This window comes from Paroedura picta, chromosome 2, assembly GCF_049243985.1.
Source record: "Paroedura picta isolate Pp20150507F chromosome 2, Ppicta_v3.0, whole genome shotgun sequence".
In the NCBI taxonomy this organism is placed as follows: Eukaryota; Metazoa; Chordata; class Lepidosauria; order Squamata; family Gekkonidae; genus Paroedura; species Paroedura picta.
The window spans coordinates 5426304-5449417 of record NC_135370.1 but is presented as its reverse complement, the minus strand read 5'-3'; the positions used below and the strand labels follow the sequence as shown (position 1 = coordinate 5449417).

Sequence of the window (23114 nt, the reverse complement as noted above, 5' to 3'; positions counted from 1 at the left end):
GAACTTCCTTTTATTCAGTTTAGCCCACTTCTCGAACCTATCAAGATCATCCTTTATTCTGCTGCTGTCTTCAGTTGTGTTTGCTACCCCTCCCAGTTTAGTATCATTTGCAAATTTAATAAGTATCCCCTCTAATCCCTCATCCAAATCATTTATAAATATGTTGAACAACAGAAGCCCCAGGACAGATCCTTGGGGTACTCCACTTGTCACTCTTTTCCAAGAAGATGCTGAACCATTAACAAGTACCCTCTGGGTACGATTTGTCAACCAGTTATTGATCCACCTGACAGAATTAGGAACCATACCACATTTTACCAAATTGTGAACAAGAATATAATGTGGAACCTTATCAAAAGCTTTACTGAAATCCAGATAAACTATGTCCACGGCATTCCCCTAATCCAGCAAGGTAGTCACTTTCTCGAAAAAAAGTTGTTTCTTTTGCTTTGTCATATTTTTTTTGTGTGTTATCCTACAGTGCTTCTGTTCTCTGATCTGGAGAGCCAGGTTTGATTCCCCACTCCTCCACATGCAGTCAGTTGGGTGACCTTGGGCTAGTCACAGTCCTGTTAGAGTTGTTCTCACAGAGCAGTTGCGTCAGAGATCTCTCAGCCCCACCTACTTCACAGGTGTCTGTTGTAAGGAGAGGAAGGGAAGGTGATTGGAAGCCACTTTGTGACTCCTTCAGGTTGTAATGGAGTATTAAAAACCAAGAAATGTAAAGAAATTAAACAAGAAAAATCAGCATCATATAAGGGCATCATATACCATACTAAAAATATCCGATGCCAAGGCGACCTGAAAATTTAAAATGAAGCCATTCGTTTTGACAATAAAGAGGAATTTTGTGACTGGTATAAATCTTCTATTGTTACTGTTGTTTTGTTTTTAAAATGTTTGGAAACTTCTTAAGCAGTCTGGGATAGAATAAAAAAGGTGAGTGTCTAAGAAGACAGTCTCTAGATTCCTTCTGCAACTAGTTCTGGACTCTGGCGTCATGTTTGGCTCTGTACCTTTTCTGTTTAGTGCATCATATTTCTATATTTAAATCAAAATGTAAGAATATCCAATGGTATCCCCCATCATCCAAGCAGAATTAGTTCAGAGAGGCAGTCTCAAATAAAGATACTTGAGTGAGGAGAAAGAGCAAATGAAAAGAGCTATGAGTCACCCAATGTCATCTAGTTGATGATGAGGAATTGAACTAACTAACCAACATTCAGTTTTTCAGCCTTTGTTTATTATTTTGAGATTAGTTTTTGCTGTCAAGTTGCAGCTAACTTACAGCGAACCCCAATGTGATTTCCAGGGCAGGAGACAAACAGGTTTGCCATTGCCTGCCTCTGCATAACAATGCCGAAATTCCTTTGTGGTCTTCCATCTAAACCATGACCATGGCCATCCCCGCTTAGCTTCCAAGCTCTGATAAGATCAGTCTATCCTGGGCTATTAGTGTTATATAAATACTGTAAACATCGGTACTTTGCAGGATGGTGTGACTGATCAATTTGTATTCTATTTTATTTTAGAATTTTCCCCAGAGAATATCTTCTTCAGCAGATACACCTGTATTCTCTTTCAGACTTACAGCAGGTAAGCAATTTCCAGTTTGTACAAATACTGTGCTTCTGAGAGAGAGAAGGTGCTGATTAACAGTTTTTCTCTGTTGGGTGAGTCTTGAGAAGAAATCTCTTAAGTACAATTTCCACAAAGCACACTGCAAAAAAGTTCTGTTGCCTCAGAGGAGGAGCTTTGGTTCAGTGATAGGGTATCTGTTTGCCATCCAGAAGTTCCTGGGTTCAAGCCCTGGCATCTCCAGCGGAAAGAAATCTGATAATAGCTGATATGAAAGAACCTCAGTCTGTGAGACCCTAGATAGCTGCTGCCAATTTCAGGAGACCAGTAGTACTCACTGTATGACTCATAGAGAGCCAGATGTGCAATTATCATCAACTTGAAATAGCTTGATTCCATCTCTGGCATGAGGCAAACACCTCAGGGAGCCTTGAGGCTTACCCATCCCATTGGCAGGGCCTTCTTCTAGGTGGCACAATCTGCTAACCACAAGCTCCGCTGCCCAACAGCCTTGCCTGCTTTTCTGGAACATGACATCAGTGCCACATTGGGGAATGGTGCTTGGATGAGTCCCGAGTGGCATGTTATAGACCCATAGGTTTGCCAGCCTCCATGTAATAGAATCATAGAATCATAGAATCATAGAATCATAGAGTTGGAAGGGGCCATACAGGCCATCTAGTCCAACCCCCTGCTCAACGCAGGATCAGCCCTAAGCATCCTAAAGCATCCAAGAAAAGTGTGTATCCAACCTTTGCTTGAAGACTGCCAGAGAGGGGGAGCTCACCACCTCCTTAGGCAGCCTATTCCACTGCTGAACTACTCTGACTGTGAAAAAGTTTTTCCTGATATGTAGCCTATATCGTTGTACTTGAAGTTTAAACCCATTACTGCGTATCCTCTCCTCTGCAGCCAACAGAAACAGCATCCTGCCCTCCTCCAAGTGACAACCTTTCAAATACTTAAAGAGGGCTATCATGTCCCCTCTCAACCTCCTTTTCTCCAGGCTGAACATTCCCAAGTCCCTCAACCTATCTTCATAGGGCTTGGTCCCTTGGCCCCAGATCATCTTTGTCGCTCTCCTCTGTACCCTTTCAATTTTATCTACGTCCTTCTTGAAGTGAGACCTCCAGAACTGCACACAGTACTCCAGGTGTGGTCTGACCAGTGCTGTATACAATGGGACTATGACATCTAGTGATTTTGATGTGATGCCCCTGTTGATACAGCCCAAAATGGCATTTGCCTTTTTTACCGCTGCATCACACTGCCTGCTCATGTTTAGTTTACAATCCACAAGTACCCCAAGGTCTCGTTCACACACAGTGTTACCTAGAAGCGTGTTCCCCATCCAGTAGGCATGCTTTTCATTTTTCTGACCCAGATGCAGAACTTTACACTTATCTTTATTAAATTGCATCTGGTTCTCATTTGCCCATTTTTCCATTGTGTTCAGATCTCGTTGAACTCTGTCTCTATCTTCCGGAGTATTTGCCAGTCCTCCCAATTTGGTGTCATCTGCAAACTTGATGAGTAGTCCCTCCACCCCCTCATCTAGATCATTAATAAATATGTTAAAAAGTACCGGGCCAAGCACCGAGCCCTGAGGTACCCCACTACTCACTACTCAGATGATGGACAAGGGCTGTGCAAGTTCTCTGGAAAGTTCTTTGAGTACTCTCGGGTGCATTTCATCCGGACCAGGGGATTTGAATTCATCCAGTGCAGCTAAATGCCTCTCGACAACCTCTCTATCCATGTTAACCTGCCACCCAGACACTGTCCTTTGGCTATGGCCATCTCTAGATGTGCCTAAACACTTTGACCTGTGGGAAAAAACAAATGTAAAATAGGCACTAAGCCTTTCTGCTTTCTCTGCATCTTTCGTTAGAGTTTGTCCATCCGCACCCATCAGTGGGCCTATTGCCTCCTTTACTTTACGTTTGCTCCTCACATAACTGAAACATCTTTTCTTGTTACAATGGGCTTCCCTGGCCAATCTTAGCTCACTCTCAGCTTTGGCCTTTCTGATGATTGATCTACAGTGCCTAGTAACCTGTAGGTACTCTTCTTTAGAGCTCTGTCCTTCCCTCCATTTCCTGAACATTTTCCTTTTCTTTCTTAGTTCCTCTTGAAGTTCTCTGTTCATCCAAATAGGCTTCTTAGAGCTCCTGCAGTGTTTTCATCTTTCTGGGATAGTAATTGATTGAGCATGCAATAGCTCTTGTTTGAGTAGCGCCCACCCTTCACATGCTCCCTTCCCTTCCAGCATTCTCGTCCATGGTATGACACTCATCATGTCTCTGAGTTTATTAAAGTTTGCCCTACGAAAATCCAACATCCACGTCTGGCTACAAGCTTCCTTGGCTCCCCATCTCAAAAGGAATTCGATGAGGACATGGTCACTTCCTCCTAGGGTCCCCACCTCCTTCACCTCATCCACCAACTCTTGCCTGTTGATCAGTATTAAGTCCAGTATCGCTGAACCTCTTGTGGGTTCATCTACCATTTGATAAATGAAATTGTCAGCCAGGCAAGTCAGAAAGTTGCATGACTGAGGACGCTTCGCAGAGTTTGTTTCCCAGCACACATCTGGGAAATTGAAGTCACCCATGATGACACAGTCCTGCCGCTTGGATATTTTCTCAAGCTGTTCACAAAGTGCAGCATCCACATCCTCTCGTTGCTCAGGCGGTCGGTAGCAGACACCAACCACCACACTGTTTGTTTTCCCCTCGCTTATTTTCACCCAGATGCTTTCCACTGTAGATATGCTCTCCTTCACTAGAATTTCCAGACAGGTAAGCCCTTTCCTCACATACAGTGCCACTCCTCCACCTCTTCGATCTATTCTGTTTTTTCTGAACAGTTCATATCCATCCACCATTACATTCCAGTCATGAGAATCATTCCACCAAGTTTCTGTGATGCCTACTAGATCATACCTTTCCATCAGCATGAGAAGTTCCAGCTCTTCCTTTTTATTGCCCATGCTTTGGGCGTTAGTATAAAGATATCTGAATCCTTTTACTTTTGGTTCCCGATCGTTTTCCTTCTATACACTCCCTATGTTGATCGTCTCCTTCCCCTAGTGGCTTTAGTTTAAAGCTCTCCTGATGAATCTCCCCAGGTTCCTGCCAAACACATAGCTGGAGTTCTCTTGGAATTACAGCTGGACTCTAGGTTACAGAGATCAGTTCCCTGCTGGAGAAAATGTCTGCATTGGAAGGAGAACTCTATTGCATTTTACCCTGCAGAGGCCCAGGCATTTGTGACTTTTGAGCCACTGAGCATCACTGCAATAAAGACCTCAATAGACCATTGGTCTGATTCAGTCTTATCAGCTTCATGTGTTCCAAGGCCTGGCTTTTACTGGGCTGGTAAACCTGTGTAATGGGTTTCTGTCCCATTTTTGATGGTAGTCAAAAGCTGACCACAGGACTGAATGGCTCCTCCACTTAAAAACAGTTCCCTTCATGTAGAAAACAAACGCAATGAATTGTTTTTGTTTAGTATAGAATTTATATGGCCCCTTTCAACATAGTTGAAAGGGGCCATATAAACCAATGGTCCCCAACCTTTTTTCGGCTGGGGACTGGCAGGGCAACTGCCCTGCCCGCGCATCGCGCATGCGCGGCCGTGCAGACAGCTTGGCACTTTCGTGCATGCGGCCTGATGTGCAGTGCGCTTGTTCTTGGTGCCGTGCTTGTGGGCAGCCAAGAGCTCCTGCTCGATCTTCTTCAGGAACTCCTGCTTCTTGCTCAGTATCTCCTCCGTGTCACAGAGCCACTGGATGGTCTCCTGCAGAGAAGGCCCCTTCCCAGCGCCCTTCCCGCCCGGGCCCGTCCCGAACAGCTTGCCCAGCAGCCCCGACATGTCCGGGCCGCACCGGGAGCCGAGGCGAGAGGCGGAGGACGAAGGAGCCCGGAGGCAGGCAAGGCAGCGGCCCCCTCGGGCTGGGCTCCCGGCAAAGGCCCTGTCCCTCCGGCAACCCCTCCCGGACACCCCGATTCCCTCTCCCCCCCTTCCCGCAGTAAGAAGCTTCCCAGACCGCAAGCTTGCGGCCTGGGAAGTTTTTTACTGCAGGGGGGAGGGCGGGGCGAGGGAATCATGGCCCAGTGCCATGGCCTTCGCAGCCCAGCACCGGGCTGCGGACCGCAGGTTAGGGACCACTGATATAAACCATCTAGTCCAGTGGTCCCCAACCTTTTTATCACCGGGGACCGGTCAACACTTGACAATTTTACTGAGGCCCAGGGGAGGTAGTCTTTTGCTGAGGAATGTTGCCACTGCCACCTGAGCCCCTGCTCCACTTGCTTTCCCACCGGCGCCCCTGACTTCCCGCTGCCTGCTAGGGGGTGCTACCAGAAGGTGCTGCACAGTGCCATGCTGAGGGGAAGCCCCAGCTATGGCGGCTGCTGGAAAGCACCAAAGGTGACCCCTCAGCAGAGTGGCTAGGCAGCCCCCGAGGCAGAAGCCGGGGAGGAGGACGAGAAGGAGCCACGGCCCGGTATCAACTGATCTACGGACCGGTCCCGGTCCCCGGACCCACAACCGGCTCCTTCTTCCCTCCCCCCCCAGAAGCGAGAAGCTTGCCAGGCCGCGAGCAAATCGGCCGCCAAGGAGGCCGATTAGCTCGCGGCCCGGCAAGCTTCTTGTTTCGGGAGGGGAGGGAAGAGAAGCTTGCCGAGCCGCCAGCTAATCGGCCGCTTTAGAGGCCGATTTGCTGGCGGCCCAGAGGGGCCGGGAGGGGGAGCCACGGCAGCATGGCGGCGGCACAAACACGTACGTGCGGACTGCCGCGCACACGCGTTTGCACCCCTGCTAGATTGGTCCTTCCAACAGATATCTGCGTAATTGAAGTCATCCATGACCACTGTTTCCCCCCTCTTTGAGAATTGTGTAATTTGGCCTAGGAGTGTCTGATCCCAATCCTCTGACTGGCTTCTATAGCAGACCCCCACAATAATCCTACTCTCATTTCCTACTCCTTTTATATTTACCCAAATACACTCAGCTGAACTTTCATGCTCACGTACCTGTATTTCTTCACAAGTATAAAGATTCTTAACATATATTGCGACACTTCCCCCCTTCTTTACTTGTCTGTCCTTTTTGAATAGATTGTACCCCTCAATTCTAGTATTCCAATTGTGAGTATTATCCCATCAAGTTTCTGTGATTCCTATTAGGTCATAGTCCCATTCCTCTATTAGAACTATTAGTTCCTCCTTCTTGATTCCCCATACTCTGTGCATTAGTTTCGGGAAAGAGTAATCCATCCTTTCTGTGCCCCATGTTTTTGGCTTTTAAACTTCCTTGCAAGTTAGTAGTTCCCTGCTTATCTGCCGTTCCCTGTAGCTTTGCAATCTTTCCATTTTCAGTTGTTGCCATCTCACCAGGTTCTGAATTTACGTCTCGCTCCCCCTTTGGATTTATTTAAAGCCTTTTTCACCAGGTGTGCAAGGGTTCTCCCCAAAATACTTTTTCCTTCCCTTGTGAGGTGCACACCATCGCCTGATAGCAGCCCCTCATACTGACATCGTTGACCAGGATACAGACATGCAAACCTTTCCGTATGACACCAGTGATGTAGCCCGTCATTTACTTGCATGATTCTTCTCTCTCTTCCTAAGCCACGGCCACTTACAGGAAGGACTGATGAAAACACAACCTTCGCTCCCAGGTCCTTTACCTTTTCCCCCAGATCCACAAAGTCTTTAGTAATATACTAGATTTAAAGCCCATTTTATAATACAATGCTAGAGGGCTCTCCCCCCCCCCCCGAATCCGAAGGGCACCAGCGATGCAAGGGATGGCGGCGGATCAGCGAGGCTTTTGCAGGGCCGGCCTTGGATGGGAAGAAGTAGGCCTACCTGTGGTCGTGTAGCGTGGCTCCTGAGCAGCCGGGAGCTCCGAGGATGCTGCGTCGCGACCGGCCATGAGGCGGGCGACCATGTGCAGGGGCGCGGCGGCGGCGGGGTAGCTGCGACGCTGGTGGCAACAGGCCAGGCGCGTTGCTGGTGGTGCAGGTGCGGTGGTGGCGGCTGTGGGCATGGTGGTGGAGCGGCTCGGGGGATCTTTGTTGGCTGTAATGTCAGAAGGCCATGGGTCGTGCAGGCGTGGCCGTGGCAGTGGCAGCGAAGGGCGGGGACAGGCGGGGAGTCAGGGAGTGGTGCGGGGTGGGGGCGGGCAGGGGCGTCTGCGGGCAGATGATCGTCATCGAGTGTTTGCGCTTGGGTCAGGCATTGGGCGTCGGGGCGGTAGTGGCAGCGAAGGGCAGGGAGAGGCGGGGAAGCGGCCCGCGGTAAGAGTGTTTGCGCTTGGGTCAGGCATTGGGCGTCGGGGCGGTAGTGGCAGCGAAGGGCAGGGAGAGGCGGGGAAGCGGCCCGCGGTAAGTGTTGCCACGTGAAGGGGTCGTTCGGCGGCAGCAGGGGAAGCAGGATCGTGGCCAGGCGGCGAAGGGCAGGCAGTGGGTGAGCCGGGGATGGCGGGTGGCGTTGTGTTGGCGGCGGAGGCGGGAGGTGGCGTTCGGGGAGGGGGGTAGGAGTCGTGGCGAGTGCTTCCGTCGTCCAAGGGCAGTCGCTGGGCGGAGGGAAAGGCGTTTTCCCGGAGCCCAGCGGCGTGGGGCAAGGTTCCTCCTCGGCGGCCATACGGTGATGGTGGCTCGGGAGGACTGAAGAGTTGGCAGCACGGCGTCCGGGAGACGGGCCAAGTGGCCAATAGGGAGGCGCTCTTTGCGCGCCTCCCAATTGGCCACTTGGCCCTGGATTGCCACTCTGAGGAGAGAATCAGGAGCCGCCTCACAGCTCCTGATGCACTCCTCAGAGTTTTTATCCCAGACAGAGCCCGCCCTAACTCCTCCCCTACACCCCTTACTCTATTATTTAGTCCGCGGTGCCCTGCACCGCGGGACGGTTTAAAGATTCCATGCTGGGCTGGGCAGTATTATTTGTTCCTACATGGATGAAAAGGAAGGGGTAATGATCTGTGGGTTTGAGGAGCCTATCCAGCCATTGACATCCTTAATGCATGCACCAAGTAGGCAGCAGACCTCTCGAGACAACAAGTCTGGTCTACATACAAGTCTGGCCCCTATGCCTCTCAGCAGGGAATCCCCAATTACCAGTACCCGTGCTTTGTGCCCTGGGAGCAGAACTAAAACTCTCACTTGTGGTGGCCTGTGAAGTGAAAAATATAAATAATATAAATAAATAAAAGTGTTTCTTTGTGGGGTCCGTGGGGGAGAAGTCATAGAACTTTTACCTGTTGTGGCCTGTGACTTGTTTCCTGGTCTATGTTGGGGCTTGCTCTTCATGGGGAATTGCTCACACTCCTGTGTTCCTGAATCAACATCTTCTGGCAGATCCTTAAAACGATTGCTGAGCATCAATGGGGCAGAGCTTCTCCTTATTCTTCTAGGCCTTTGCGTAACAGCCTCCCATTTATTACCCTCCTGTGTTTGGTCTGTTTAGCCTCAAGAGGAGACGACTGTGAAGGAACCTGATAGCCATTTTCAATTATTTAAAAGGCTGCCATATAGAGGATGGAGGAGACTTGTTCTCTCTTGCCCCAGAGGGACTGACCAGATTCAATGGGATGAAATTAATTCAAAAGAAATTCCTTTCTTAACATACGGAAGATGTTCCTGACAGTTAGAATAGTATCTCAATTGAACAGGCTTCTTCGGGAGGTGGTGGGTTCTCCAGCTTTGGAAATTTTTAAAAAGAGAGTGAATAGCCTTCTGAGGGAGAGGCTGATTCTGTAAAAGTTCAAGGAGGTGGCAGGTTACAGTAAATGTGCAATAGGGTTGTGAGTGTCCTCCATAGTGCAGGAGGTTGAACTAGATGACCCAGAAGATCCCTTCCAACTCTATGATTCTAGGTGTTTGCTGCTCCTCCCAGTTTAGTATTGTCCGCAAATTTAATAAGTACCCTCTCTAATACCTTCGCCAGGCCCGGCTACTAGCGCCCTACCTGTCCCCTGACCACTTGGCCACAGTGATCCATGCAACAGTCACCTCCAGAATAGATTTCTGTAACTCGCTCTACGCAGGCCTACCCTTGTCCCTGATCCGGAAACTACAGCTGGTACAAAATGTAGCTGCCAGGGTCCTCACTGGAACATCCTGGAGGGCCCACATCCAGCCGGTGCTGAGGCAGCTGCACTGGTTACCAATTGCTGTCCGGATCCGGTTCAAGGTTCTGGTTCTAACCTTTAAGGCTTTACGCGGGCTGGGACCCACATACCTGAGGGACCGCCTATCGCCCTGAGAGCTGTGTTTCTAAGACTCAGCACGGGTTTCGCAATAACAAGTCATGTCAGACCAACCTTATCTCTTTTTTTCGAGAAAGTGACTTACTTGCTGGATCAGGGGAATGCTCCGGACATAGTTTATCTGGATTTCAGTAAAGCTTTTGATAAGATTCCACATGATATTCTTGTTCACAAGTTGGTAAAATGCAGTATGGATCCTAATTCTGTCAGGTGGATCAACAACTGGTTGACAAATCGTACGCAGAGGGTACTTGTTAATGGTTAGGCATCTTGGAAGAGAGTGACAAGTGGAGCACCCCAAGGATCTGCCCTGGGGCTTGTGTTGTTCAACATATTTATAAATGATTTGGATGAGGGATTAGAGGGGATACTTATTAAATTTGCAAATGATACTAAACTGGGAGGCGTAGCAAACGCAACTGAAGACAGCAGCAGAATACAGGATGATCTTGATAGGCTCGAGAAGTGGGCTAAACTGAATAAAATGAAGTTCAATAGGGACAAATGTAAAGTTCTGCATTTAGGTAGGAAAAGCCAAATACAGCAATATAAGATGGGGGAGACTTGTCTTGGCATTAGCATGTGCGAAAAGGATCTAGGAGTCTTAGTAGACCATACACTGAACATGAGTCAGCAGTGTGATTCAGTAGCTAAAAAGGCAAATGGGATTTTGGGCTGTATCAAATGGAGTATCGTGTCCAGATCACGGGAAGTGATGGTACCGCTTTACTCTGCTCTTGTTCGGCCTCACTTGGAGTACAGTTTTGGGCACCCCAGTTGAAGAGGGATGTTGACAAACTGGAACATGTCCAGAGGAGGGCAACAAAAATGGTGAGGGGTTTGGAAACCAAGACATATGAACAAAGGTTGGGGGAGCTTGGTCTGTTTAGCCTAGAGAGGAGATGACTGAGTATCTTCAAGTATTTAAAAGGGTGCCATATGAAGGATGGAACAGAATTGTTGTCTTTTGCCCCAGAGGGACAGACTATAACGAATGGGATGAAATTAATTCAAAAGAAATTCCATCTAAACATCCGGAAGAAGTTCCTGACACTTAGAGCGGTTTCTCAGTGGAACAGTCTTCCTCGGGAGGTGGTGGGTTCTCCATCTTTGGATATTTTTAAACAGGGGCTAGATAGCCATCTGACGGAGAGGCTGATTCTGTGAAGGCAAAGGGGTGGCAGGTTACAGTAGATGAGCGATAGGGTTGTGAGTTTCCTGCATAGTGCAGGGGGTTGGACTAGATGGCCTATGAGGTCCTTCCCAACTCTATTATTCTATGATTCTATGATTCTAATACCGCATCCAAATCACTTATAAATATGTTGAACAACACAGAGCCCAGGACAGATCCCTGGGGTACTCCGCTTGTCACTCTTCTCCAAGAGGATGCTGAACCATTACCAAATACTGTGCTGTTTCAGAGCAGGGGTCCATCAAGATCCTTGCCAGATCAGAGCAGGTTTCCAGCATTCTGTCACATAGCAGATGGTCAGTTCCTCCAGACACCCAACAGCATGGCATAGGGCAGTGGTTCTTAACCTTCCTAATTCTGCGACCCTTTAATACAATTCCTCATGTTGAGGTGATTCCCCAAGCGTAAAATTATGCAAGTGTTCTTTCACAGAAATCAAACTGAAATTGACTAGTGGTGTGAAGACCCATTGTTCAGGATTGTATATAAATTGTCTTTTCTCCAGGGTTTCTCAGTTCAGTTTTGCCTCTTGTCCTGCTGAGCTGCACCGCCACCTCAAGTGCCTGGCAGGAGACTGCAGTGCGCTGAAGGCACTGCTGGAGTAGCTCGCGGCTGAGCGCAGGTTCCTCCAGGAGGAGTGGCAACAATGGCAGTGCCCCCCCCGGCCAAGCTGCTCGCCCTGCCACGACCCCTGTGAAAGGGTTATTCGACCCCCAAAATGGTCCTGTCCCCCAGGTTGAGAACCGCTGGCATAGAGGTTGAGACCTTCCCCTTGCATTCTGGCTCTGGGAGTCCGAGGATTAGTGAATGTGGAGGTTTCCCCCCAATCACCATGGCTAGTGGCCATTGATTTGCTTATTCGATGTATATACAGCCGCTTTTCCTAGGAACCCACGGCTGTTCACAGAATAAAATGTTCGAAACCAGTAAAACTCTGCAAAACCCCCACTTACAAGCAGCAACAATCGATCGGTCCCCTCCCTCCTTGTTCAGCTGGAGTCTTCTTCCACTGGGGAGTGGGAAGGGGTCCTACTTGGAATGCTGGAGTTCCGCCCTGGCTTCAACCATGTGCTTGGCGGAAGAGCTTCATTTTGCAAGCCCTGCGGAAAGCTGACGAATCCAGCAGGGTCCTTAGCTCTCCTTCATGAATCCATCTAAGCACTCTTTAAAGTTGTTTATTTCTGTGGCTACTTTAAAGTGGAGGACATTTTTGCTACATGTAATGCACGTAAACAAATGAACCTTAGTAGGACACTTCAAAGGAAGATGAAGGACTATATTTGATCAAAAAGAAGGAGAAGGTGCTATCGAGATGGCATCCACGGGGTATTCTAGGCAAGAAACAAGCAAGGAGTGGTTTGTCATCACCTTTCCTCTGCACAGCAACCCTAGACTTCCTTGGCCATCTTCCATCAAATCACTGAGTGTAGCTTCCACTGCTTAGCTCCCAAGCCTTGATGAGAGAAGGCTAGTCCAGCTATTCAGGCTGCTCATATTTAATCAATCTTTTCTGCATTTATCTCTGACCAACCAGCCTCCCTCCCCCAATCAGAAGTTGCTGAGAGCTTATTTACACTAAGGGTTGCATTGAAATGACCATGCTTTAATGTAAACGCAGCCTTCTCCAGTTCAGTTGCATCAGCATCCAACTGCTGCTTGGGCTGATGGGAGTTGAAACCAAATCAGTGTACTCTTGGATGACAATGAAGGGCGTTTTCATAGAATCATAGGATCATAGAGTTGGAAGGGGCCATACAGGCCATCTAGTCCAACCCCCTGCTCAACGCAGGATCAGCCCTAAGCATCCTAAAGCATCCAAGAAAAGTGTGCATCCAATCTTTGCCAGTGAGGGGGAGCTCACCACCTCCTTTTTTCGCGTTGCCTCTGCTTCATCCAGAGATATAGAGGTCTGTGTAAACAGCAGCATAATTAGTTGACATCTAGAATCTAGAGTAAGGGAAATTATATATTACTAGCAAGAAATCCCATGGCAAGCAGGAATGCAATGGGCGCTAGGATCCAGAGGACACCGGGAGGTGCAGATCTGTGTGTGTGTGTGTATGTATGTATGTGTGTGAGCATCTGTCCCTCTCGCTGGGTGTCTCTTGGTGTGCCTTGTGGCAGAAGGCAAAGCAGGTAATTAGGAGGGAAGGAGGGCTGGTGTGCAGCAGGGGCAGTTCTCTCTGTGTCTCTGTCAGCAGCTTAGCAGCTCTCTGTGTCTCTCTGTGCCTCCCTCGCAGCAGGAGCGATAGGAGGGAATGAAGGCTTGTGTTCAGTCTGGCAGAGCTCTGTGTGTGTGTGTGTGTCTCTCTCTCTCTCTGACATGTCTGAGAGGAACGTGGCTAGCGTCCAGGGAGGGAGGGAGGAAGCTGCAGGGGCAGCATTGATGGCTGCATCCTGATTGGTCCTATTCCAACTTGTACAGCTGGACACGTTCCACCCCCAAGGCTGTTTCACAAATATATAGAATCATGGATAAGGATATCACTCTATTCCACATCGGTTAGACCTAATTTGGAATATTGTGTCCAATTCTGTTCATTATATACGGTTGCCAGTATGGGATTGGAAATTATCTGGGGATTTTGAGGGCAGAGCCTGAGGAGGACAGGGTTTGGTCTTCAGTGTGGTCTAGTGCCATAAAGCCCATCTTCCATTGCAGCCATTTTCTCCTCTCCATCACCTAGAGGTCAGTCATAATAGCAGGACATCCGCAGTCACTACCTGGAGGTCCGCAGCCATAAACATCGCAAGGGTGCTTTCAAATCCAGCACTCCTTGATGACAAAAGGAGTTAACTGCCAGCCCCTTGTGAGACAACTTTTCTTAATAAATGTTATCTTCACGGAACTAATTCAGATTGTGAATGGACGGTTGGAATTACAGCCTTTGTGTTGACACAGAAAGAGCCTTATCACAGAGAGGATGATAATGATTAACACACTGATTTACAAGGGTGGGGTCATAAGCTCCAACTCGCACTGTCTTGCCAGTGGCAGGAGCACCTTGGTATGTAGGGCCGGTAACCTCTCTTGCTTCAATTATTAACTCTCAGCTGTAACCTCTCATGGTACTTTTCCACGCCATTAAAATTAAGGAGGGTAAATGCCAGTTTAACCTCTGTTTGTTGAAGCACATTTGCCTTTTCCTTAAGGTACCTAGCTCAAGGTTAGCTTCCTTGAGTTAAATTCTTAGTAAAGATGAAGGTGGCAAAGCAGGGTCAACACTGCCACCAAAACTTAATATTATACCTCTCAAGGATGTTCCATATCGCTCAATTTATTTTGGCCTCTATTCTTTTTCTAGAAGAAGAGTTGTTTTTTATAATCTGCTTTTCACTACCCAAAGGAGTCTCAAAGTAGCTTATAAACACCTTTCCCTTCCTCTCCTCACAACTTGACTGTTTCTGCATTAGGGATATTGTTTTGATTGGTATTTTAAAGGATCCGCACTGAAATTCGCCTCTTTGAGCACAAACCGGAATTGTTCCCTCACTTGCCCCGCTACAAAGATATCCCTAGAAAACCGGATTTAATATTTTCAATCGGGGTCTAACAAAATCTAATTTGGGTTGCCCAATGCGGAAATGCATGGAGCCAGGTTTTCTCCCACACCCAACATTTAGAGTTGTTTGGGAATGCCCCTTTCCTTGTCACCATCCTCCCTCCCCTTCTCTTTCTCTGAAAAATCTGCCTTTTTTTTTTTTAAGAGGGTGATCATGTCTCAACACTGTTTCTAAGTTTTAAAAAAGCAGTCTTGAAGTCTTACACAGCAGTGTTATAATGTTAATTTTTTTTTTAAGAATTCCTTTCGGGACATTTTTGGGAGAAGTTTTTTTTTTTAAGGGGTGAGCACATTACAACGTTGTTTCTGCGTTTAAGAAAGCAGATTTGCAGCTTTACACAGCAGTCTTAGAATGTTATCTGGAACAGTTTCACTGTATAATAAAAAGCTAAGGCCTAGGTGGGCAGAGAGTGGGTGGGGTGCCTTCCAGTTGGACCAAAGACTGGACCCGGGGCAATCTGGAAACATCACTGTCAGTCTGCCCCTGACCACAGCAGGGAGAGGAGGTCGGTAGGGATAACAAGGGGGGTGAGAACGGAGGCTTGGACAGGCCGCACCAGCCCTTTTTGCCCCAGGGTTGTCCTAACTGCCACATCCAACAACTTCCGTCACTTTGTCTCAGAACACTGACAGAGCTGGAAGGTGGCTGGTGAGTGCGCTCCCTCCCTCCACCCTCCCTTCAGGCCTGCTCTGAAGGAGCTTCTAACAGCCCCTAACTGAGGGGATGGTAGCATTTCCGAGAGCACCACAGGGGAGTCTGAGGGCATGGATGGTGCTGTCCTTTTGAGGGGGGGCATCTTCCCCTTCTCGCTAAAAATACTGCTATGTCAGCCTTGCTGCTGGAGGGAAGACACAGCCAAGCCATGTGTATTTCTTCTTTGTGATTCTCTGTAAATTTGAGGTCTATTGCACAACGTTGTTGTGCAGACAAAACTGGATGCTGTTGCGGAGGTTCTTTTGTCTCCTGTTTCATCTGCACAACAACCCTGTGCAATAGGCCTCAAATTTACAGAGAATCGCAAAGAAGAAATACACATGGCTTGGCTGTGTATTCCCTCCAACAGCGAGGCCGACAGAGCAGTATTTTTAGTGAGAAGCTTGGTCAAAAAAGGAAACCAGGTTGGTCTGGCAGGACCTGTTGGAGACAAATCCATGCTGACTTCCTTGGATCACCAAATTGTCCTCCAGATGTTTGCAGATCGCTCCCTTTAATGCTCCATTATCTTACCCACAACAGAGGTCAGACTCACTGGTCTGTAGTTTCCCGGGTCATCCTTCCTCCCTTTTTTGAAGATCGGAATAACATTTGCTCTCTTTCAACTCAACAACAATCTGTGTGAGAGGCCTTAAATGTTTCTTCTCCACAACAACCCTGTCCAAAGCAGCTCTTTTTGCCTGGGGAGCTGATCTTTATACTCTGCTGTAATTCCAGGAGCTCTACAGGCCCCACCTGGAGTTTGGGTAGGTTGGAAATAGGCTACCCCTAGGCCGTTCCCGGCCTAGAGAGGCACACCTGGCGTCAACCAGGGCCAGGGCCTTTCCGGTCCTGGCCTCAACCTGGTGGAATGAGCTCCCGGGTGAGCTGCAGGCCCTGCAGGACCTTGCTGCCTTTCGCAGGGCCTGCAAAACGGAGGTCTTCCGACAGGTCTATGGTTGAGGCCATGTTAGTGCAGAAAGAGCAATTTGGGGTCCCCCTGTTGCCAACAACAGGCACCATTATTATTATTATTATTATTATTATTATTATTATTATTATTATTATTATTATTATTATTATTAGATTTATAGCCCGCCACTCCCTTGCGGCTCGTGGCGGGTAACAATATCGCAATTCCCCGTTAAAACCCCATAAAACAATAATAACGTTGCCAATATTGCCGGCATGGCAAGAATGGCAGCTCAACTCCCCCTCCCTCCCTCCCACTACTAGCGGGTGGAGAGGAGGTCCTGATGATGTTTTGCTTCGGGTCCAGAACCCGAGTCCCCGGGGGAGGCATAGATCTATTATCAGCCCCGGCCTCAACCATAAACCTGGCGGAAGAGCTCCGTCTTGCAGGCCCTGCGGAATGTTGAAAGATCCCGCAGGGCCCGCAGCTCTCCCGGGAGCTCATTCCACCAGGTCGGGGCCAGGACCGAAAAGGCCCTGGCCCTGGTCAAGGCCAGGCGTGCTTCCCTAGGGCCGGGAACGACCAACAGGTTTTCACCCGCAGAGCGCAAGGCCCTGCGAGGGGCATAGGGCGATAGGCGGTCCCTCAGGTATGTGGGTCCCAACTCGCGTAAAGCCTTGAAGGTTAGAACCAGAACCTTGAACCGGATCCGGGCAGCAATTGGCAACCAGTGCAGCTGCCTCAGCACTGGCTGGATGTGGGCCCTCCAAGATGTGCCAGTAAGGACCCTAGCAGCTGCGTTTTGCACTAGCTGAAGTTTCCGGATCAAGGACAAGGGAAGGCCCGCGTACAGCGAGTTACAGAAATCTATTCTGGAGGTGACCGTTGCATGGATCACTGTGGCTAAGTGTTCGGGGGACAGATAGGGCGCTAATAGTCTGGCCTGGCGAAGGTGGAAAAACGCCTGGCCCGCTACTTTTTTGACCTGCGCCTCCAAAGTCAGGGAGGCATCAATGGCCACACCCAAGTTCCTGGCCTGGGACGTGATGGTGAGTTGCGTCCCTGCCAGGGTGGGTAAGCGCGCTTCCTGGTCCTGCCCCCTACGTCCCAGCCACAGGACCTCCGTCTTGGAGGGGTTGAGTTTCAGGCGACTCTGCTCGAACCATTCTGTCACTGCTTCCAAACATCTGGCGAATGGTTCCGGGGGGGAGTCCGGGCGGCCGTCCATGAGGAGATAGAGCTGGGTGTCATCAGCGTACTGGTGGCAACCCAGTCCAAAACTCCGTACCAGCTGGGCCAGAGGGCGCATAAAGATGTTGAATAATGTGGGGGAGAGGACCGCACCCTGAGGGACCCCACAAGGGAGTCTATAGGAACGCGAGAACTCATCTCCCACTGCAACCCTCTGGGTCCGGTCCTGGAGAAAGGAGCGTATCCAGCGTAACGCTGTGCCCCGTATCCCTGTGCCGGCAAGGCGGTGGACCAACAGCTCGTGGTCCACGATGTCAAAAGCGGCCGACAGGTCCAGAAGAACCAGCACTGCCGACCCGCCCTTATCCAGCTGGCGACGGAGGTCATCCAACAGGGCGACCAGCACCGTCTCCACCCCGTGGCCAGGTCGAAAGCCAGACTGATATGGATCGAATGCCGAAGTTTCTTCCAAGAATGCCAGGAGCTGGTCTGCCGGTGCCCTTTCAACCATCTTGCCCAGGAACGCCAAGTGCGACACTGGGCGATAGCTGGCAGGGTCCCGCGGATCCAGCGTAGATTTTTTCAGGAGAGGGTGAACCACTGCCCCCTTCAGTTGCTCAGGGAACTCCCCGGACTCCAGGGAGAGGTTGATAATGTCCCTGAGCTGGCCTCCTATCTTCTGGCCGCCTCCTTTGAGGAGCCATGATGGACAGGGGTCAAGGGGGCAAGTGGTCGCCCTAACTGAGCCTAGCAACTTGTCCACTTCGGATCTGATTTGTCTCTCCTCCCTCTAGTAGGTGAATGGGGGGGGGGGGTTGCGGGTTCCACCATCTTTACTTGCTGTTGATTGTTTATTTATTTATTTTATTTTTATTTTTATTTATATACCGCCCTCCCCAGAGGCTCAAGGCGGTTTACATGGAACATATGAAGGATACATAAAACAATCTATAACACATGAATAACCATACAATAATATTAATAACAGGTAGTTGTAACAATAAACAGTGTAAACTATGATATAGTAAACAGTACAAACAGCTCCAGAGCAGTCTGGTGGAGTTCAAAGAGGGAGGGGAGCAGGGGCCCTTCATTCGCTGTTGGTTGTACCTAGTCTCAACCAAATGCCTGGCGGAAGAGCTCCCATTTGCAGGCCCTGCGAAACTGTTTAAACTCGTCAGGGCCCTGATCTCCTCCGGGAGCTCATTCCACCAGGTGGGGGTCACAACAGAGAATGTTCTGGCCCTGGTCGAGGCCAGGCAAAGTTCTTTTGGGCCAGAGACCATTAGCCGGTTGGTGGTGGTGGAGCGTAGGGCTCTTTTGGGGGCATAAGCAGGGAGGCAGCCCCTCAGGTACATTGACTGCTTATGGCCTTGTTGCTGTTATAGTCCTTTTAATGGGGTTTTAGTTGGACATTTGTAAACCGCCACGTGCCTTTTGGAGTGGTGGTCAATAAATACATAAATAAATAAATAAATAAAATTCCTGGAGGTTTGGAAGTGGGACCTTAAAACGGTACAATGCTTCAAAGTCCGGCCTCCAAAGTAGCCATTTTTGCCTGCAGAGCTTATCATTATAATCTAGAGATGTACAGCAATCTAGAGACGATGGCAGAGACTTGCAGACTGCAGTTGGGAGGGTGCAGGTGTCTCTCTCCTGGGCTATGGGTTATGGCCATCCCTTACCAGCAACTGTTTGTATTCTGGGGCACAAACAGACAGACCAGCATCAATCCTGTGAGTCTAGAAAGTGCAGTAAGATCTAAATAAGGAATATTTACAGTCTGAAACTGTAAATAGTGAACAAGTAAATGGCTGGAGAGGCATGGGAACTGAAGTGACTTTTTTCAAGCTAGGCCTGGTAAATTAAAAAAACAGCATAAAATACCTGACTAAGGTCAAGCCTGCAGTGCACAGAGAGACCTCCTCTTGGGGTTGCCAGCTTCCAAATGAGACTCTCTACCCACCTCTCTCATGGGGAGTCTATTATTTGGAGAGGAAGGGAAGCTAATCGGAAGCTGCTTAGAGACACCCGAGGCCTGCTGGGTGACTGCGGCCCATTCCCAGTTCTCTCAGACCTCTCACAGCCCCACATCCCTCACAGGTTGTCTATTGTGGGGAAACGAAGGGAAAAAGGTGTTTGTAAACCGCTTTGAGACTCCTTTGGGTAGAAACAGCAGTGTACAAAAATACAGCTCTTCTCCTTCAAAGGAGCAACTGTGAAAGAAGCATGTGGGCACATAACATTTTATCACCAATGAAATAATGGAGTAGGGTGGACACCTATATACTGTGACTACCCCATGTCCCCCCATGCAGGGGGACATTTTGGTGTCTGTGGCCTAATTCACACAAGAAGGGAAATGACGCAGAACTGGGAGGAATTGGTTGCCATGTAATCTCCCCCGAAGAAGAGTCTCAGTCTGATTTTCCCTTCACATATCTGAAGACATGGCTCTTAAAAGCTGATCTGTAACCACTATGCCACAATTCCCAAAGGTCAGTCCTCTTCCACATTCAATGAACATTCCAAACCATAGGCTCTTGACATACACGCCCTCATTTGTCACAACACCACAACCTCCCACACAACACACACATTCAACCCCATGCCCTTACAGACTGGACAACTCCTCCCCTTCCTCTTCCCACCGCTAAGCTCAAGTGCCCGTTGCATTCCTGGATACAACGGCTTTGCCCCTAGTAACATTATCACTCAGGTTTTTTTAAAAAGAATTGCATTCAGGACAATTTGGGGAAAAGTTGGAGGCAATCAAGGCTGCAGAATGGTGGGATTAAAGGGAACAATGAAAACAAAGGTACAAGCAGGCACCATTTTGCAAAAAAACACATTTTTGAAAAGGGGAAGGGAGCAAAGCATGATGGGAGGCTGCCTCTGTCGGACTCAGTGTGGAAAGCATGTCACAAATTTCTGGCTGGGAAATAAGGGGAGGAAAGCCCAAATGCAGAAAGGCTACAGTCTACTCGAAGCATCCAAGGGAATTTCAAAACAAGGTATGTCTCCTAATGTGTAAAATGTCCTTATGAGGTAGGTGAGGATGAGAGAGTTTTGACAGAACTGCTCTGTGATAACAACTCTGTCATCAGCCCAAGGTCACCCAGCAGGCTGCATGTGGATAAGCAGCGAATCAAAGATCTCCAAATTAGGGGTTGCACTGTTAAGCACTACACCAGGCTGGCTTTCTCTAGCTTCCTGGTCTTGAATTTATTAACTTTGAAATTTTTTTTTTGAAGAAGACACTCTTGCTGTCCTCTTAATTAAATAAAGTGCTGTGAAAGAGATCTAGAGACCACCAGTGGCTAAATCATTTATTCAGTGGGGAGGATGGCTTGGGTTAAAGTCTCAGCCCAGCCATAATCTGAGCAAGTAGGCTTGTGATAGTTGCTTCTCTCTGTTTCATCTCCTCTTTAACCTCAGAAGTGATTGCCAAATAAGCAAATAGACCCTGTGGGCTACTAAAAATTCGCTCTGCATATGACAACTCTACTGTGTCATTAACATTTGAAGGAGCTTTGCCACATCCATTTCCTGGACACAGAGGAAATGTGCTCTCTTCCCCACTTCATGTGCCCCACTTCATAAAGGATGTCATTTTTCAGAGCTACGCACCTGGGAACTTCTGTTGAGACTTCCTGTGCACTTGGGCGGATACCTAAAAGGTTTTGAGGATCACGGCACCGATATTTCTCTTGTGGCTGCTGATACCATTTGAATTGGGCACATGAGTAAGCAAATGAATGCTTAGTGAGCTTATTTAAGATTCAGGTCTCTTCTATGTGACAAGCACCATTGCCGTTGGCAGGACTTCCCTGATAGGAATAGTATACAACAGTGGTCCCCAACCTTTTTATCACCGGGGACCGGTCAACGCTTGACAATTTTACTGAGGCCTGGGGGAGGTAGTCTTTTGCCAAGGGACATCTCTGCCGCCTGAGCCCCTGCTCCATTTGTTTTCCCGCCAGTGCCCCCTGACTTCCCGCCGCCCACTTGGGGGCGCTGCCAGCAGCAGCTGTGCAGTGCCACGCCTAGGGGGAGCCCCAGCCATGGCAACCGCTAGAGAGCACCAAGGGTGAGCCGGCGGCAGACTGGCAGGGCAGCCCACATGGCAGCAGCCGCAGAGGAGGAGGAGGAGGAGCCTCGGCCTGGTACCAACTGATCCATGGACCAGTACCTTTCACTGGATTGGCGGTTGGGGACCTCTGGTATACAAGATTGCAGTTGTGTTCAGGCGAATTTAGAAAAAAGAGACTTACTTCATTTGTTCCCTGCCCTAGTTTCCAGTGGGGAACCAAAATGGCTGAGAACACTCTCCTGTCCTCCATTTTATCCTTACAAGACTGTTAGGTAAGTTAGGTGAGTGTGTGTGACTGGCTACAGATCACCGAAAAAACTTCTGTGGCGCGGTAGGGATGTGAATCTGGGGGCCATTCTGCACCCAATAGAAAAGTGAAATCCTTAGCGTTTGTAAACGCCATGTTTTTGGCGTTTTGCACGGCTTAACCATAAAATGGCCACCATGAGAGGTGGAGCCACAGACAGAGGAAGCCCAAGTGTTGGGGGCAAGAGGAATTATTTTTTTAAACACCCTGGGAAAGAGGAGTGAAAGAACCAAAGCAACACTGCTGTGGTAGCTGCCACCATGTTATTTCAATTTGAGCGGCCAGTCAAAAATTATGTTGAGCTAGAGTCCCATCTGGCTCACACAACAGGAGAAGTATTGTTAGGGACAAGGGGCAAGAGTTGGTGGATGGGGTGAAGGAGATGGGGTGAAGGAAGGGAACGGAGCATGTGAAGGGTGGGCAATACTCAAACAAGAGCTATTGCATGCTCAATCAGTGACTATCCCAGGAAGACAAAAACACTGCAGGAGCTCTAAGAAGCCTATTTGGATGAACAGAGAACTTCAAGAGGAACTAAGAAAGAAAAGGGAAATGGAGGGAAATGGAGGGAAGGACAGAGCTTGGATATTTTCTCAAGCTGCTCACAAAGTGCAGCATCCACATCCTCTCATTGGTCAGGCGGTCGATAGCAGACACCAACCACCACACTGTTTGTTTCCCCCTCGCTTATTTTCACCCAGATCCGTTCCACTGTAGATATACTCTTGTACACTAGAATTTCCTGACAGGTAAGCCTTTTCCTCACATACATAGAATCATAGAATCATAGAGTTGGAAGGGGCCATACAGGCCATCTAGTCCAACCCCCTGCTCAATGCAGGATTAGCCCTGAGCATCCTAAAGCATCCAAGAAAAGTGTGTATCCAACCTTTGCTTGAAGACTGCCAGTGAGGGGGAGCTCACTACCTCCTTAGGCAGCCTATTCCACTGCTGAACTATGACTGTGAAATTTTTTTTCCTGATATCTAGCCTATATCGTTGTACTTGAAGTTTAAACCCATTACTGCATATCCTCTCCTCTGCAGCCAGCAGAAACAGCATCCTGCCCTCCTCCAAGTGACAACCTTTCAAATACTTAAAGAGGGCTATCATGTCCCCTCTCAACCTCCTTTTCTCCAGGCTGAACATTCCCAAGTCCCTCAACCTATCTTCATAGGGCTTGGTCCCTTGGCCCCAGATCATCCTCGTCGCTCTCCTCTGTACCCTTTCAATTTTATCTACGTCCTTCTTGAAGTGAGGCCTCCAGAACTGCACACAGTACTCCAAGTGTGGTCTGACCAGT

At 48.8% G+C, this 23114-nt stretch overlaps 1 protein-coding gene across 5 annotated transcripts in view; it reads left to right on the top strand.

The window, feature by feature from the left end:
• PLEKHM3 (pleckstrin homology domain containing M3) overlaps positions 1 to 23114 on the top strand; it is a 180873-nt gene that overhangs the window by 109728 nt on the left and 48031 nt on the right. For all 5 annotated transcript variants that reach the window (XR_013227978.1, XM_077319268.1, XM_077319269.1 and 2 more), the window contains one exon: positions 1533 to 1596. Coding sequence is in view for 4 of the 5 variants with exons in the window: in XM_077319268.1 (XP_077175383.1) it covers positions 1533 to 1596 (64 nt within the window). In the remaining variant the exon portion in view is untranslated. The remainder of the gene's footprint in view (positions 1 to 1532; positions 1597 to 23114) is intronic.